The sequence below is a fragment of the Ixodes scapularis genome, unplaced genomic scaffold (assembly GCF_016920785.2).
Source record: "Ixodes scapularis isolate PalLabHiFi unplaced genomic scaffold, ASM1692078v2 PGA_scaffold3__209_contigs__length_174095766, whole genome shotgun sequence".
NCBI lineage: Eukaryota > Metazoa > Arthropoda > Arachnida > Ixodida > Ixodidae > Ixodes > Ixodes scapularis.
This window is the reverse complement of record NW_024609868.1, coordinates 84315083-84333166: the sequence shown is the minus strand read 5'-3', so window position 1 is coordinate 84333166 and position 18084 is coordinate 84315083. Positions and strand designations below refer to the sequence as shown.

Here is an 18084-nt window from a genome sequence, read left to right as displayed (position 1 = left end):
ATGCAAAATGGAACGGCGGCGTTCCTTCGTTACTCCTAAAAGGAACGCGTTCCAGGAACGCCGTTCCTTGGAACGCCGTTCCGTACAACACTGGTGTAAATGAATCACGATATGAAAGTGAATTGGTTAATAATGAAAGACCGCTAAATGTCTGCCAAAGTACATCTGTTGTGGCGAGACAATAAGCAATATAACTAGTCAAATGGTCCGCGTCCTAAAGTAAGCCTCGTTTCGAGCGGAACAAGTTATATGATTCACAAGTTTTTTCATGATCAGCAAAAATCGACGCTGATACTACCTTATGTTTAAAAAAGAAATGTGCCTGTCTTTCCAGCATGGTAAGAACTCCAACTACTCAGATTGATAGGAAGTGAGTCGCCTAGGTTGAAGCCGCTGTGCCCTCAAAGTGCAAGCCGTACTTTCGCCAGTTGCGGCGACTTTACAATACCAAATTGTAGTTCGCATTTTTGAACCAACAACTCCGTTGGGTTCTCAGGTACAGATTTCCCCGAATAAATAATAAGAAAATCTTTCAGATTGCTTGGCTTAGGTTGCTTTCCTCAAGAAATGCAACCCGTGTTTTCGTGCAGATACAAATTACCTCGCACAAACTGTGCCGAACATGACTCAGCAGCCGAACATGACAGAAAGTGCATGTCGCCGCCAAAACTTTCATTCATCTGCCCCCGTTATCAATTAGATATATAGGAACAACCCTTCTAAAAATCGCAAAACCGCGAGGAGACTTTACGTGTTCGTTTCGCTGTCATTTGAATCTTGAGGCTAGTAAGTGAATTCAAAGCACCATCTCTACAACCATTCCTGCCTTTCTGACTCATGCTGACACAGTTGTGTTTTTTGTGGGTTTTTTTTTTTTTTTTTCCTGCTTACCGCGTAGTGGACAGAGCTGAAGGCGTGGTCCTGACGTTCACATAAGTCTGCGTCCCGATTAAGTAAGGGAAATAAATCCCTTTTTTTTTCGCTTCGTCAGATGAGCCACGGCCTGCCGGGTCCTAAGGGTGAGCCGGGAGAGTCCATCAAGGGCAGTAAGGGAGACGCTGGTCCTCCAGGGCCGCCTGGATCCACTAGCTACATCGGGAGCGTGAGTGCATCTGCTTTTGTGGTTTCCACGCTTTAAAAGAGGTGTCGTGTGCACGATGTGCATCTCAAATATAAGTCAAGTTATTTAAACAATGGAGGGTGAGGAAAACCAGGACAACACATCACGACCATCAAGCTTGGAGATTCGTGTCGTGTTGTAACGTGATACGACGTCCGACAGGTCGTACGGCGCGCCGTATATATAATCCGATCAGGCCCCGGCCAATCGAGGCATCGATTTTGTTCACGTGGCGCCGTGATTGGCCGGTGCTTGGTTGGATTCGGCAATCTTTACCACGCGCCGTATTACCCGTTGGATGTTTCGTCGTGCTTGTGTCTCGCGCTTATCGGATCTAGCATATGTAACGCTACATCCAAGTAGCTAGAGCTGATAATATTAAACCTATATTATGTCAGATCCGATCATATTGAAATATTGAATTTAAAATGCTTAATCGTAAAGCGTTCAATTACACTGGTCGAGTTACTCTGCACTCTTAAAAATGCCCATAGCAAATCTTATGGCGATGATATCTGCGTTAGTGCCCCTTCCCTGGCACTGACAGAGGGGTATTCTTAGGTATAGCCCAAAACAACCCATTCCCGTTTGAACCCGTCCCGACCTTCCCGTTTAAACCCGTCCCGTTTCAACCCATTCCCGAAACGACCTTCCCGTTTGAACCTGTCCCGTTTCAACCCGTTCCCGAAACGCCCTTCTTATATGCATCCGTAGCCGAAACACCCATTACGTTTGAGTCCGTCCTGTTTAAACCCATTGGTACAAAGCCCCACACATCTCAACCTCTTCGCGAAAAGTCTTCATCGTTCTAAGCCTGGTTTGCCCACATTTTCTCCTTAAGAATAGGTTCCGAAATTTTGCTTATGCAATTAATGGAAAGGTGCCGGCGAGCTATTTAGTTATGTTGTGAACTAGTTTTTACTGTCAACGTATCCTTAAACTATACGTCACTTTCCGACAAGCTCCAACGAAATATATTTCTACTTGAACCACTTGAAATGCTTCTTTCAAAATTGTCGCCAAAATGGGGAACTACGAAACGCGACAACCTTACAGCGTACACGATGTTGACGACTTTTTAAATGTTACTACGAAATGGTGTTAGGGCGTACCAAATTGTACCACTTAGGTTAGTGGCCCAGATGAGCACTTTCAAAGAGACTAATAATATTGGTGGCAGTCTTTTGATTCTTTAAGACAAACAGCGAAAACCAACAATCGCTTGTTCGCGCTAACAGTGTCAGGCTCTGTACGATAATGAAGTCTTAAAATAACGTAGGCAAGAACTTTGAGTAAGCGAAAATTAGCGCTACCGTAGGTTTTATATCGCGACGCTATTTTTAGGTTACTCAAAGCGCTTACGTACGTTATTCTAAAACTTTCTTATAGTGAACGGGATATTTTGAAGAGTGAGAAATCAGGCAAGTTGACAGGCTGGTGATTGCGACTTCATTTTTTTACAAGTTCAAACACAGAACCCTCGCGCTCACAAGAAAAACTCTCCACAAAATACTGTCGCCTTTGTTGAGGAAGTCGAGCAGGAAAATCGCATTATCAGAAAGGCGACACTCCATTTTTGATAGTCCGCGGATCTCCACTGGCCCGCACCGCACAACCATTAGCAAGCTGCTGCAAAGATATCCTTGTCAAGGTTGATTAACGTGGAAGTTGAAGCTAGTTGGTATGCAGACATGATTAAAACAAAACAGCGCAAATATGATGGACAAAGCAAACGATAACCGGGAGGACACAGCGCTGTATCCTGTCGGTTACCTTTTACTTGGTTCTCGTCTTTGCGTTGCTTTGTTTTTAATTAGGTCTTGTCAAGGCCTCATCCCATTTGATAATATCGATGAAGCTTTTAATGTTCGGGTGAGCCCTTCCTGACACAGCTTTTATCTTACAGTGCCATGTCTCCAAGGTTGTTTTGGGAGAGGGAGAAGTGAGGTGGGAGCAAGGAGGACAGACATTGGACACTTGAACCTAACCAACTGTTAACAATACAAACGAACCGACCCATTTGATAACGAACAATGGCCGAAGCGGGAAGGTAGTTTCGGGATAGGGCGAAATGGGAAAGGATGAAACGAGAAGGTCGTTTTCAGTCGGGTCGAAACGGGAAGGTACAAACGAGAAAGCTGAACTGGAAATGGGTCGAAACGGGAACCACCCGTATCCACATGTCTCCAGAACGCGTGACTGAAGATAAGACTGCCAACCCCATGAGGGTTGACAGTCTTATCTTCACTATTTCCTTAGAGCACGTGGTTATTTTTATGTATCTGTTTTGCTCAATTTTAATATTCAAAGAAAAGTGACGTATTCTGTCCCCTTCGTTTTTCTTTTGTTCATTTTTTTTTTGCGTAAAGGTCATAGTAAGCAACCTCAACTAACCATGTTGATGCAATGTGTCTGCGTGGGGCAATAAATCTAACATCCTGCTGAGTCAGGACAAACGTGAAAATATATGTCTGAATGTATGACTGATATTACGGACATTTCTTTCAGGACGGCCTTACCTACGTAACAAGTGAGTACCGCTCTGCTCCTAATGTATTGTTTATTAAGCTTAATAGCATTAAAGTAAAAAAAATAAAGAAAAAACGTTCCTGTATTTGTATGCATAGCTGACACATTGAAAACAAAATGCGATGGGGAGGTAGGATATCACATCTTCATTGGTAAACAGAGAGCATACTTTGCATTATTCGTAACTTTAAATTATGTGGAATTTTTATTGACACATAATAATCTTTATTTTTGCGTGCCCAAAAGCAATCATGACGATCTTCTCAATGGTACACCAACACAAAAACAAAAAGACGGGAAACAAAACTCCAAAAACTCTAACATACAACTATGAAAGGGATGAAGAAAGTTATAAAGACATATATCAACGTTTACTTATAACTGCATTCCCAGAATAAAAATGCGGCACTATATTTTCTTCTCTCTCGGCAAGAATAAAGACATGCCAGCTTGACGCGCTGTAGATGATTTGCAGTCATAATTTGTAGCGCTGTCGGCGCCTCTGCGCATTTCCCGGCAGTGGCACCGACAGTGCCGGGAGATGCACGAAGCCTAAATGGGGTTTCAGACCCTCTCCTGGCCTTAATCAGCTATCTCTATTTTTCCACCGTGTCCTAGGACGATCATAATGGCTCACTAGTGAGGGGAGGCGAAATATAAAGATAAGAGAGTGCGCGGCTGGGGAAGAGGAGGATGGGGAAAGGTGAATGTATGTACTTTCAGATCACAGTGGAGTCTACGAGCCGATGTCTCAATCAAGGAACGCCAGAAGCACAGCGTCACTGCTATCAGCGTTTTTCGTTGAGTTGTATTCTTTGCAGCTAATCCAATGACATTCAGAATCTGTACCGTAAAAATGAGCTTTCAGTCTGTTTCTATGAATATGCGTGTCTTTTTGTCTTCGTCTGCGCTCGGACATGCCATATTAGACCAAGTGTAAAAAATCTGCGTACTATCATGGGACGATCATGATAGTAAAAACTGCGAAAAAGCATTATATATATATATATATTTATATATATCAATATATATATATATTTACAACGCACGCCAGTAAAAAAGGAAATGCCGCGACGTTCTTTTTTTTTTTTTTTTTTTTAATAGGGCTTTGTTTACATGTCTCCTTTTGTTTTTCCTAGGAGGCCAAAACGGAGAGCCCGGTCTAAGAGGGCCCATTGGACCTCCCGGAGAGAGGGGGCCCATGGGATTCCCAGGGCACAAGGTGAGGGAATTTGTGCACATTGTTCATTTCGAAACTTGAGCAAAGCAAACAAATTGCACCGATTTCATTTTCTCAAGTATATCAACAATATTATGCGTATTTTTGTTTAATATTCAAAAACACTTATGCAGCTGAGCATGAGAAGTACTTCAGAAAGACAAACCAACCTCATGTTAAACAAATCAGCGTTTTTTTTTTTTTTTTGTTGTTGTTTTTTTTTTAATCAGCACTAATACGTTTTATTATGATTGCTGGGGATTTATTACGGTAGTAGAAAACTAAATTCCCTATTTTTCGAGCCATCAAAAACCGCCTCTTAATCGCCCGGTAAACTTTCCTCCGTCAAAACGTTATTCAACTTTACACCCAGAAAGGGAACACGTAATAGACCAGACTGAACACGATCATTCCGACTAGCAATGACCAGTGATTTAGATTGTTTTAAAGGCAAATTGTATTATTTCATGAGTTAAATGTAATTTCGTTGTAAAGGCAAATTGTATTATTTCATGAGTCAAATATAATTTCGTAGTAATCATTACCGCAAATAAACAATAGGTATGGGTTACATGAGGCCACCTAAGTTGCTCCTTTTCTTTGACTGTGGTTGAAAAAATTGCGTATTTTTCCATTAGAATCTTTTATCGCGCATAGAGCGAAACGATATTTCGTACTATTAAAAAAGTATGGGAATAAATAACATAACTTAAGATAAACAGGGGATAACGTTAAATGAAATCCACTGAAATAAAAAAAAAATGTGACGAGTTGCAAATCATTACACTCGTGAGGTAATCACAGAAAACACTGTTCACCTTTTAGGCATGAATAAGTTCAAGTAATTTGTTTCGCAAGTCGTCAAATAATCTAAGCTTTGACTGCAACTAAATGTAACTGCAATGGATTACGGTATCCCTTTTCATTCACGTCTTTACCGAATAAGAGGCGTGTTCTTCTGCCGCGGTATAGGATGTTCCAGCAAATAAAGGATAGAATGCACGTGCGAAAAAACCAACCGAAACTAGCGAAAATTCAAAAGACGCTAAAATAATGGCATTTCTTTAGCTTTATTGCAGGAAAATCGCAAATACGTTTTCTTACAAAACAATATTTGCGAGGGACGTGCACTAAATATACTTGTTTTTCGAAAATAGAGTAGAACAATTTGCGCATGCTCTGAATTTTGTCAGTGTTTTGGTTGTTTTTTAGGATATGAAAACGCCATACAGAAATTGCTAGCAAGGCATATTTTACATGTAAGTTAGCAATGCTCAATCCCTGTCCGGTGCCGCGTTAAAGATAGTTGGAGAAAAAACCGCAAACACACCTACTACTCATGTTGCGCTCTGCATCAGAAACACAGCAAACAACGTGAATGAAAAATTGCGATATGCGCCGATAGCATTTTATAACAATAATAATAGCTTTATTTCCGACAATGAGGTGCAGTGTTTGGGGGGGGGGGGGGGGGGCTTGGGGAAAAAAGCTGTTAAAACAGCTTGACTGGTCCCGAGCCCCCAGAACTCACAGTGAAAACACACTCTATGTTCCGTAAGTCGCCGGGCTCTGTCGATTGCGATGATTGGCCATCTGCACGTGCTCTGCGGGAAAGTAAACTGCAGTGCTTTGCTCATAAACAGCGCGCATATAATATTGAAGTTATTCGATCAATTTTGTCCCTGTCTGCTTTGATCCAGGGTGACAAGGGAGAGAGCGGTCCACCTGGACCCCCGGGCCCGATCAGCTTTAGCGCTGGCTCCTCCTACGCTAACGTCCGTGGACCAAAGGTGAGATTAAGTTTTGGTATACTTCGTTTGGCATAGTGGACCACGAGATAATAAGTAAAAGGCTACAAGTGTGATTTCTGGGCGCGTCACGGTCGAACGCGGCTCATGGGTGAGAAACGAGCACTATACTTCGCTAATTGACTGGCGTGCGCGCGATTACAGTCAATCTGTAGGCAAATATTCGGGGCCGATTAGTGAAGTTATGGAAATCACCTATTACTAATAATGTATGAATAACAGTACGTGATACAAGTACTACCCAACTCATTGCGCGTGGCTGTGATGAACGTTGGCGGCACTGAAATGTCTAGTTCGTGACACGAGATGAAGAGGTTTACTCTGCTCGAGATTCCTCGGTATTTTTTTTTTTTAATAGCTAGTGAGCGCGGAACTCAATATTTATGGTTATTAAGAACATCAGGAATTACGGCTAAACGATACTCGGTGAAACCCCCCAAAAAAAACCTTCATGACCGCTTTAAGTGGAATATGTTTAACCGTTGGAAGCCAGATTTATAAGCACCCTTCGAATGCCACACCAGCGCGTTATGAGATTTAATCACTTGTTTACCCCAGAGTTTTGTGACTGTCAATAATGTCTTGCGCAAGCCGTGCTGGTTATTTCTGTGGTGCTGAGACACTGTCAAAGGAAGACTCAAGCTTTAATTTCTTATTTTATAACTTTTGTGTCTAAACTGAAAGATAACGGGCAACATTGAGCAACGAAAAAGCATTTCTTTCGTGACGAATAAGAGCGGAATGCATTGACATCTTGTAAACTCTGAGATGGGGAACGATAAAAATAAACGGACGAATACAACAATCCTTCCCCATCTCAGGGTTTACAAGATGTCGATTAATTACCAGCTCGCCTGCACTCTATCACTGCTTACAATTCTGAATACATTATTTCCATGACGAGAGTGCGTGATTCGATCATTGCATTAAAAAAATGTTAGTAATTACATTCTGTTGCAACATAAGATCTGCAGAAACTCCAGCTCGCTTGCACCTTTGCATTAATTGCATCTTAATCATAAGCCACACATATATTTGCTTGAATATCAGCTATATTTACTCTTTTTAAAGGAAATCTGAAGCACTTTTCAAGAAATCTGAGTCAAGAGCGGACTGCTCTAGCTTTTTGACCCGTTAATTCAGTTATCGGACCTGTCTTGGTACGAAGTAAACGTAAACCGCGTTTATTCTGAAAAATACGTGTAGCGATTGCCGCCGGGCACGCGGCGATCCTCCTTGTCGCCTGTTATCTGTACACTCTAAAAAATGTCTGTGCGTCGACTTTCACGCACAACACTCGGAGAGCCAATCACCGCAACTTACGGAAGCAGCTCAGCGAATGATGATGCCGAAACATATGTTTCGACCAAAAAACGCAGTCTGAGTTGTGACGTTAAGCAATGCAAAACGTCACGCTTGCATTGCTTAATGTGACAACTCAGACTGCGTTTTTTGGTCTAAACATATGTTTCGGCATCGTTATTCGCTGAGCTGCCTCCCTAAGTTGCGGGGATTAGCTCTCCGAATGTTGTGCGTGAAAGTAGACGCACAGACTTTTTTAGAGTGCACAGAGCCCCCAACCTCGTCACACACAAAGTTGGGGCCGGAGTTGCCGGAGCGCATTGATTGGCCTATCCCGAGGATGACTTTGCGCTTTTTTCGCCGACGTCCAACTGGCGAGCCCAGCAAACGTTCGGCTCCAACTCTGTTTGACGAGTTTAGGGTTCCAGAGCGTCGTCGCGCCATTAATGGCGTTCCCTAGCCAGCTTAGTGGCGAGCAAGGGTCATCTGAGCCCGCTGATGACGTCACTTTTGCTAGTTTTTTTCTCTTTGCTCTCGCGCTTTTCTACCGTCGGCGAGCCGCAAAGGGCGGGTCTACGCCGAAATTATAATTGGCTATTATGACGCTCTTACCAATGAAAATCGAAGTCAAAGTTAAGACATAATTTTAAGGTGTCTGTATTAGAACTTTCACTACCTGTTCAAATTCAAGGACCTCTCCATTTCCCTTCAATAGACCATTCTCAAAACCCCATCGAGCAACATTGGCGGTAAACACTTTCTGGAAACAAGGCCTTTGATTGGATCCGAGTCGTCACCGAACGCTGACGCGGCACCCGTGTCCAGTACATGATCAGTGTGCGTGCCCAAAGAACAATGGCGGACTTGTATAATTGACGCAGCAACTACTAGATGGCGTGCACTTTCGAAAATGGTTTATTGCCCGATGAATTGTGTTCAAGAGCTACCACTGAGCAGTGCAGTGTGTCCTAAACGGTATCTAGAGTGTTTTATTTTCACCGCAAAAGTAAACTGTGCATCGCGGAACGCTCAATCTCCGCCCAAATGTAGCGCTAGCGGTTCGAACGAGATGCTAAAGTTTTTTTGAAAACTAACCGTTATCTCATTCAAAAGTTGGAAGTGATTTTCTGATATTTCCATTGAAAAAATGGCTGCCGACAGAGTTCTCAAATACACGGGGCTGAATGGCGCCAGTTACCAAGGACGGGCTCCATTTTCCAGCTCAAATAAGAAAACGGTTGGCTATGAAACCTTGGCATCTGGTTCGTACCGCTAACTCTTCATTTGGTCAGAGAACGAGCGTTCGGCAATGCGTAATATATTTTCATCAAAAAGATATTTTTTTCTTTTTAGAAACTTTATTAGAAGAGGACTATTGGCGTATCAGCATTCTAATGTGCGGGCGGTACTTTGCATCTCGTGGGCGTAGCCTCTCCTGTGCATCTTATGTCGTAACAGGGTATAGATTCATGTAAGCACGAGAGTAGTAAGTATTCTTCTTCTAATTTCGTAGGGGGAGCAAGGACTGCCTGGACCACCCGGACCTCCCGGAATCAGCCAGTGGGTGGACACGTCCAATAGCATCAGCACCAGGGGTAGGACACGATTCCTCCCCGTGGCACACGTTCTAACGCAGTCGAGGGGCTCGGATGGCATGCGTAGGTGTATAGGGTGTCCACAATGGATCTTGACGCTGTAAAACGAGACGGAACACTCGGCGCCTGCACACAGAAAGTTCAGACTTTTATCGACCACTTGTTTAGGTAGTGGACTTTGTCTAATAAAATTTCCAAGTGTAGCTTCCTTCCTGCGAAAAATTATAACAACAGACTTACCAGGGTCAGCGGCGGGCGCGTTTGCAGACGACCGAGTTTGTGATTTTTGTAACTTGTTGCGCCATCTTCCGCTATCGAAAGATGGCGTAAGCTTTAGAAAGATAATACGTGATGGCGTTGATGACTTTAATATTAGTTTCCGATAATTTTTATCTGTTAATATCATTCACAAGGTGCGATTTTACCTACGGGATTGCTGTTGCGATGTCGCTCGTGCGGCATAAAAAACGTAGTGGAAGTATAGTACTCGAAACCGCAGCTGCGGAATCGCAAGCAAAATCGCACCTTGTGAACCAGGCTGAACACAGCGCTTTCACAATTGTGTTTAAGGCAATAAGATGACTGGAGTTGGCCAGTGGATGCCTACTTCAAGAGCAAAATAATAGACACCAACGCGTTTACTCTGCCCGAAGCTCTTGCACCCGCAGAGAACGCTCACAGAACGGCACTCAATAGCCCTCTCACACAATTCCTCGCTGCTGTTAACGCAGGAGGGCAGATCCTCTCTGGACCTCCCGGTCCTCCCGGACCACCGGGACCCCCAGGACCTCCCGGCACCGGAGGAACTCTCCCGCCCAAAAACACGGCTCCTCCGCCTTCCATCGTCCCGGGGGTAAACACCGAGCACGTCTCTTTTCTGTTTCAGCTGACGATGTATACGGCAACGGACGTTTTGAACCATCATAGCCATTTCTCAGCTTCAAAAATGTATCACGGCACACTACGCGCCCCGCTCGTCCCAGTGTCCCTACCGAAGGTCATGTGACGTTCATAGTTGGCACTGAGTTGGCGTCGACAAATTGTAGCGTCCCCTGCGGCCCGTCCTAACGTGAAACGGAGTATATATTCGTCTTCGTTCTTCGGCCTTCTTATCTGCTGATGTCGCAGTCGCATTGGCTGCAGTGTGATGATAACATGCTTGGAACTCATGAGCTGTCGGCGACTACATAACTATCGTTCTTCGTAAACATAATGCGACGTCATCGTCGAGTGAAGTGACTCTGCAGGCACGAGCTCTTAGCTTTCTCTGGTGGTACTTTTTCTGCCGAAAACATACGCATGGTGATTTTTTTTTATTACCCGTATTATAACTAAAACCACCTTCTTACGCTTAGATCTTTCTCGGGTTGGCCCAAGAGAGGATGGTTGTGCATGCGTTTAGAAATTACGAACTCAAGCTTGTAATGTGTAGCCTAAAGATTCTCCTACAGTTTACGCTTTACGACATGTACTTAACGCGGGGCACGCGTAGAGCGAGACACTGAGCTCCAAGCAGAAAACCTCGAAAATTGAGTAGCGTATTTTCCGGTTCGCAGGGGAAAGTTTGGGCTCAAAAATAAAAGTGTTTGCTTAAATAGTCCGCACGCCTCGAAGTCCGCACCTGGAGGGAGCTTAGTCGACACGATAATCTTCTCGTACACAGTACACTTTGACAAATCTGTGCTTTCTTTGCTCACAAAGATGCTCATACATAAGTCATCATTAACATACTCTTTTATTCACGAAATTCGTCACGTCTCGTCATAATAAACGATCTGGAAAAACAAAATTCCTGTATAGTCTGCACTGCGTAAAATTTCAACTATGAAACACGTATAGTCTTCGGACGATAGTTCGAAACACGCTAACTTAAAACGCATGTTTACAAAGAAAAACAGTTTTTTTTTTTCGTTTGCTGAGACAATGAAGATGTGCTCGCATACCTTTAATCCCAACTCAGATTTTTTTTTTTTTAAGGGGGTGGGTGGGTTGGAAAATGGGGGTGGAGCACTTAGAAACAGTGATTGTACCCGACTGGGGGGGTCGAGGTTATCATGGGGTGTGGTGCGGGCGATGAAGACAGGTTTGAAAAAACGCATTTTATTACTTCCGTAAATAATAGTCCAAAAACTGCTGCTTTTCAGTATCTTTCCTTTTCAAAAGATTGTCCGGTGATATCCGGAAGTTACTAAGGTTTTGCGCTGGCTACGTAGAGTGGACTGAAATATAGTCAGATGTAATGTATATTTCATTAAAAGGTGCCTCAATATTTGTTAAATCAATTATGAACATCAATACGCGACTGCACGCCAAGTTTCGCAAAGATGCATGGCTTGTCGTGCCGTGATGTCACATCAGGAATGGTAACGTGTAAGTCGCGGGCGTTGCCTTATTCCCGGTTTTGATCAACATGGTTGATGGTACGTACAAAGATAATCGTCGAAGAACTGAGCTTCCCTCAATTCAGCTAACCGCGTCTTCCTCCGAACGAAGTTGTTTTACTGAGACAGCAGTCAAGAGCTATCGTGGCTCTCTTTGCATGATGTTACGTCAGAGTTTCCGCTGTAGCCAACAAAAACGCCGTGTTTTCCGGACAAAATCTGAGCAGTTAGGCTCTGTTTAAAATTGAATTACTTTTGCTGAAGAGGATTCAAAATTCAGATATTGTGAAAAAGATATTCCTAAAAGCACAATCACAATAGGATTTAGTCGGTTTCTGAAACACACAATTTTATCGGACAGTACTTTTAAATATTCAAAAAAAAATTAAATATTGTTGAAATACAATATAAGAAACCTATGGAGATATTTCCTCATAATTACATATTACCTGAGGTCACCTATTCGTTTAGAGCCACAAAATCAATTTGACACGCTTCCAAGGTTTCTGATGCAATGGCTATAGCGCATTCGTATCGAGATGCGTTCTGCACCCTTTAACATCGGAATGGTACCAATTGAGTGTTAGTCAAGGAAATTCGTTTGTTCATCGTTACTGTATGGGCGGACCAGAACCATCGCAATTTTGGGGTAAAACTGTTTTCTTCTCTTTTATCTTATTTAACGCACGCAGGCCGTGACTTTCAAGAACATGGACTCCCTCTTGCGGATGTCCGACATCAGTCCGCTGGGGACGCAGGCGTTCGTGCTCGACGAGGAGGCGCTGCTTGTACGAGTCAGCAGCGGCTGGCAATACGTGGCTGTGAGTTTAACCCCTGTGGGACACTCCCAAAACTGTCGCTGCATTCTCGCCCCTTGCCACGTTTGCTCGTTCACCAACCGTGTTTCTGTTCCAGCTTGGATCTCTGGTACAGCTGCCCAAGAAGACCACCACGGTAAGCCTGAACGGACCCTTTGCAGGCCTTCTTCATTTTACCTTATATGCGTCATCCTGTCTTCAAAGGGTCACGTGACCACTCGCTCAAACGCTAAGTAATAATCATATATACGTCACTGACAGCCAAAGATATGCACGGCGTGGCTCATAATGTTCACGATTCTTACGTTACATGTTACGAGACATCATAAACTTTTGTTTAGGAATAATTTTTAGCTTGATTTAATAATAAAAAACTGTTTCTTTAAATGGCGAGGATTATATAAAAGCAATGCAAGGACAACTGCAAGGTTTCTAATGCAAGGAAAATTGGGCTGACGCTCCCGGAGGCCACACCCAGCCCGCGCGCCGTGGCCATCCGTAACCAGGTTTCGCAGGTTGCCGCCTTCTTGCGGATGAATGCTCGCTGCTTCTTGCGCTTTAAGTTGAAACCTAACCTGGGTCGCTCTTGGTTCTCAAATAGGGAGTATTCACTGGCGGCCATATCCGTGTGCGCTGCTGTTGAGCGCGTGCTGACGGCGAGCTTCCGCAGTCCTTTTGGAGCGTGCATTTAGCACCATCAAGGTTGTCGGTCTTATACTTCGTTTCACCTTATCTGTGAGCGAAGCCAAAGCTAAAAGCGCGAGACCAGCGCTTTTTGCGTTTCTCCCCAGCTCGCGCGCTCGAGCAAAGCCTGAACGCACGGAGTTTTCGTGCTCGCGCTTCCAGCTTTGCCTTCGCTCGCACATAAGGTGAAACGAAGTATAGCAGCCTATTGATGTGAGCCCGTTCTGAGCATGCACTCTAAACAGCACCCACAAATATGGCGTCCAGTGAATACTCCCTATAGACCGATTTCACCAAGCATTCGGCGCATGTGCGAAGCCTTTATAACTTTAGTTCACAAGAGGCAAGCGGTATTGCCCATGATGGCTCGTGTCGTCTCGTGCTCTACACACGCAGAGCTCTAGCTAGCTTGTGGCACGTGCATAAATACTAAAGTTCACTCGACGCATCGCAGCAGCGGTGGCGTAACTAAAACCCCTTAATGTCTCAAAAATAGCGCAAGGTGCGTCGATGCCCGAGGCACGTGCAACATGCAGTCCTTGGGAAGATCATGGCGGCACAGTGCAGCACTGAACAAGATTTCAAACGCCATGTTCTTCCCAGAAGTGGCGCGCGGCACGTGTCTTGAGCATTTGCACAACAATGAGTAGCGCCACTTTTCCCAGGGTAGATGGGCTTTAGGCATAGCCAAACTGACTGGTAAGATCGGTCTATATGAGGGTATTCACTGGACGCCATATTTAAGGGCGCTATTTAGAGCGCAGGCTCAGAACGAGCTCACATTAATAGCCTGCTAAGACTGACAATCTTAATGGTGTGGAATGCACGTTGCAAAAGAACTGTGGAAGCTCGCCATCGGCACGCGCTCAGCAGTTGCGCACACAGCTATGGCCGCCAGTGAATACTTCTTATTGGCTGGTTCATGAACCAGCCAGCACATGCACGTGGCATGTGCTCGCGACCCATGAGCGCTGGCTGATTTGCCGATTGCAAAGGGACTTTTGTTAAAGGTACCTTTAAGGCCTGTTCACACATAGAGCGGAACGCTAAGTTAGCGCTATACGTAAGTGCTCCAAGGAGCGCTCATGTGGCGCTTCCAAGCGCGTGACTTCGTTCTAATATAGCGTGTGATTAGCGCTTTAGTAGCGCCTCGTTAGCGCTCCAATAGTGCCTTGCTAGCGCTCCAGTAGCGCCTTGTTAGCGCTCCAGTAGCGCCTTGTTAGCGCTTCAGCAGCGCCGTGTTAGCGCTTGAGTAGCGCTTCTTGTACCGCGGTGCTGCGGATTAGCGCGTGCACTGCGGTTCCGGTTCCTGCGGTTGGGTGTGCATCAGCAGCACCATGGCGAACATGGGGGATGCTGAAATAGAAATGCGACAAATGCTCTTACATACGCGATCGTATGTGTGGACGGCTTGACGCCCAGAAGAGCCTTCTGGGGGCGCGAAATCTTCCGCCACCGAGATACCGACGGGTACCCTGCGAACCTTGTTTATATAGGCTGAGGGACCGAGGCAAAGATCTTTTTCGAAGGCGTTTTTTTTTTTTAACTGTTTGTCTTTGAAATCACGGTCACGCATATCGAATAGAAAGCGATGAGGTCGTACCCATTCAACTAGTCGCTCATAGTCCATGACTCTGGATCGCCTGCCCGACCTTTTGCTTGGAGAGCGGCTCTTTTACTTCCTCTTCTTTCAATGCCAAAGGAAAAACAACAACAAAGGAATCGCCATGCACGCGCTATTCCGCAGCAGCAAGCACGGCACAAGGAGCGTGAGAGCGCTAACAAAGCGCTTCTGAAGCGCTAACAGAGCGCTGCTGAAGCGCTAACCAAGCGCTACATCACATGCTAGGAAGTGCCACATGAGCGCTTCTTCGAGCGCTCACGTAGCGCTAACTTAGCGCTCCGCTGTATGTGTGAACCTGCATTTATGGTGGCCGTATGAATGACCTATTACAAACTTCTGATCCCCAAGATCCCGGCGATTCGGGGTCTTGTCTAAACACCCGTGTAAGTCACTTAAAAATAAAAAGCGAAGAATGCTTCGGGTTTGCGGTACGATCATATAACACAAAAAATATCATGCAGAAGCAGCGGAGAAAGCGTCTTATGTTTTTATTTTTAGTACTTTTTTTTTCTTGTCTGGCGTTAGAGCAATCTGCTCAGACTAATGATTTGGGCAACCTACTTTATACGTGTCTCTATTATTTTCTGCGCATTCTATTTTTTATCAAGCGATGTTCTACACAATACAGGGTACCAAGACAAATAAAGCTAAACCATCTATACGCACTAACATTTGCCTTTCTTTTTTTTTACCCTCTCCATGTTTTCAAGACAACAACGACAACATCGCCAATGTTGTCTCCTGATAGTCTGCGACTTGATGGATCTGCACCAAAGGTAAGAAAGTCTATAGCTTATTCAATATTCATTACTATACATCTTGTAATCTGATATAATTTTCTAATGTATAACAACATTTTAAATTCACGCTGCCGGGCCTCAGATCAAAAGAAAGGTAAGTCTCCACCATTCGGTCCAGTTTCTTATTATCTAAAATAACTATCGCGTTCCTTTTCTTTTCATCGACCCCTTATTAATAGAGAAGTGATCATATACGAAGAAACTATTTAAAGTGCTGTGGATAAACGAAGTTGGAGAGCACCGAGTTCTGGGCGAAATCCATTTTTCGCTTTCTGTTCACGAAACGTAGATCTAGCTCTGTAGTGTGATGATCTGGAAGCTTCTAGTCCCTCTCAATGGTGTGTGCGATAGTTGGATAGTGTGTAATTCTATATTTTTGAAAGTTTATGGTTTTAAGCGGCCGTCGACAAGCCGACAATGCAAGGCAGCTCTCGTGTGCGCTTCCGAGCTGCCACAGCAAGGGGCCACCGCGGTCAGCACCGATGCACCGCCGCACGCCGCCCATCTCTCGCAAATACGGTCTCTTCCGGTAATACTTAAACTCAGAGAGATGAATCATTGCAATACTCTTCTCCGAAAGCTGAGCATGAACGGTTGCTCTAATCTGAAGCAAAACTGAACCATGCAGAAACCAATGACCCTTTATTTCCAAGGGAGAGCTAGCCAGTAATTCCTTTTTATAGATAATCCTATGTTCAAGGGGAAAGCTTGGTTCACATTTTTCAAGTTAAAAGTTAGTGCATCGTCCTTGAAAAGGATTATTCAATATATGCCAAAGACAGGCCACACATCCGGCTTCAAAGTAAAATTGTACCATATTGTACCAATGTAACACTTATGCCCGTTTGCATTTCCCGGTATTCTTATGTCGAAAGTGACGTCACAGCTCACAACAAACTGTAGTGAGTCAGCCGAGTCGATCGCCTGCTATGAATAAGCTCAAGGCTTTCGTTTTCCAGTCACGCCAACAAATTGTCGACCGTAAACACGCTACTTTCCTCAACTGCATGAATCGACCAGAAAGTTTAAAATGAGCCTGCGTGAAGTTGTTTATGTGCTCCTTTTTTATTCCATTATCACTTAAAACAGAATGGCAGTTTGTTTATACGGAGGTCAACGGGAACGTGAACTCACTTCGGTGTATCAGTATTTCGTTACATGTATAATCTTGTTTCTAAAATTTGCGCCGCAGCAGAGTAAAAAAAACGCACTGCTTCAAGTGTCGAGCAAAGGTTGCAGACGAGCGAACGAAAGCGTCGACAAAGCGCCGCGGAGCGGCATTACCGTAACGGCCGCCGTTCGTTAAAGGGGTACTCCGCCGATTTTTGAGCTACCTCAACTAACTATATTTTCTGACTCCCAGGCCTTTACCCTTTCTGGAATGCTATTTAATATCGTGAAATTCATAATAGTTATTGCGAAATCGGCAAATGAAAATGATGCAAAAACAGACATTCAAATATACCCGCCCTTTTCAGGGCCGTGACGTCAGTGGAAGTTCAGCTTGCCAGTCGGGCGGTCAGTCTAAAAAATAGAATATGCCAATTATTTGTTCCGTGCTGGAGCGCGGGGACTGGAGCGAGCTTCCAAGGCATTCATTTGACACCATGAAACTGCTTCAAATCAGTTGGGAACAAATTCTACAGTCCAAAGAGTGAACCCCTGCACTTCCAATGACGTCACTTTTTCATTGTTGCCAGTAGAGACTTTCAGTTTGAAAAACACGGTGAGGACCAAAATTGTAAATTCAATAACTTCGTGAAAAAAAATTATTTTGACCTAATATTTGGGATACTATTTTGGCGATGTTGTTTGGCAAGTTTAGCAAAATTTCAAGCAAGTCGGGGACCATGAAGAAATCGGCGGAGTACCCCTTTAAGGGGCAACATTAGCAGCTATATTTACGTTCAAATTATGAGTCGCGTTAGTTCCATATAAAAATTCCCGTCTCAAATATATGTGTTTAGCAACAAAATGGTGAATTGGGCTAGCCGGGTATTTAAAAAAGTAGTCATTAGTCGTGTAGACAGCAGGATCGTGTATAGCATGCCACAGTATGGCGACTTTTGTTACCCACTAAAGACGATAAATACAGCCAGCGCAGTACGACTGAAAGCCTGGGGCATTGGACGTGCATCGCACAGTAGTGATACACGCTCGCACCCCGGTACGATGTTCATCCAGATCAAAACGGGCAGGGGTAA

At 44.3% G+C, this 18084-nt stretch overlaps 1 protein-coding gene across 4 annotated transcripts in view; it reads left to right on the top strand.

The window, feature by feature from the left end:
* The window catches only part of LOC115318078 (collagen alpha-1(XVIII) chain), a 94099-nt gene that overhangs the window by 63321 nt on the left and 12694 nt on the right, over nt 1-18084 (top strand). For all 4 annotated transcript variants that reach the window (XM_029977786.4, XM_029977784.4, XM_040499630.2 and 1 more), the window contains 9 exons: nt 992-1102; nt 3629-3650; nt 4789-4871; nt 6569-6658; nt 9492-9573; nt 10305-10426; nt 12647-12775; nt 12870-12908; nt 15791-15856. In XM_029977786.4, coding sequence (XP_029833646.3) covers nt 992-1102; nt 3629-3650; nt 4789-4871; nt 6569-6658; nt 9492-9573; nt 10305-10426; nt 12647-12775; nt 12870-12908; nt 15791-15856 — 744 coding nt within the window. The remainder of the gene's footprint in view (nt 1-991; nt 1103-3628; nt 3651-4788; nt 4872-6568; nt 6659-9491; nt 9574-10304; nt 10427-12646; nt 12776-12869; nt 12909-15790; nt 15857-18084) is intronic.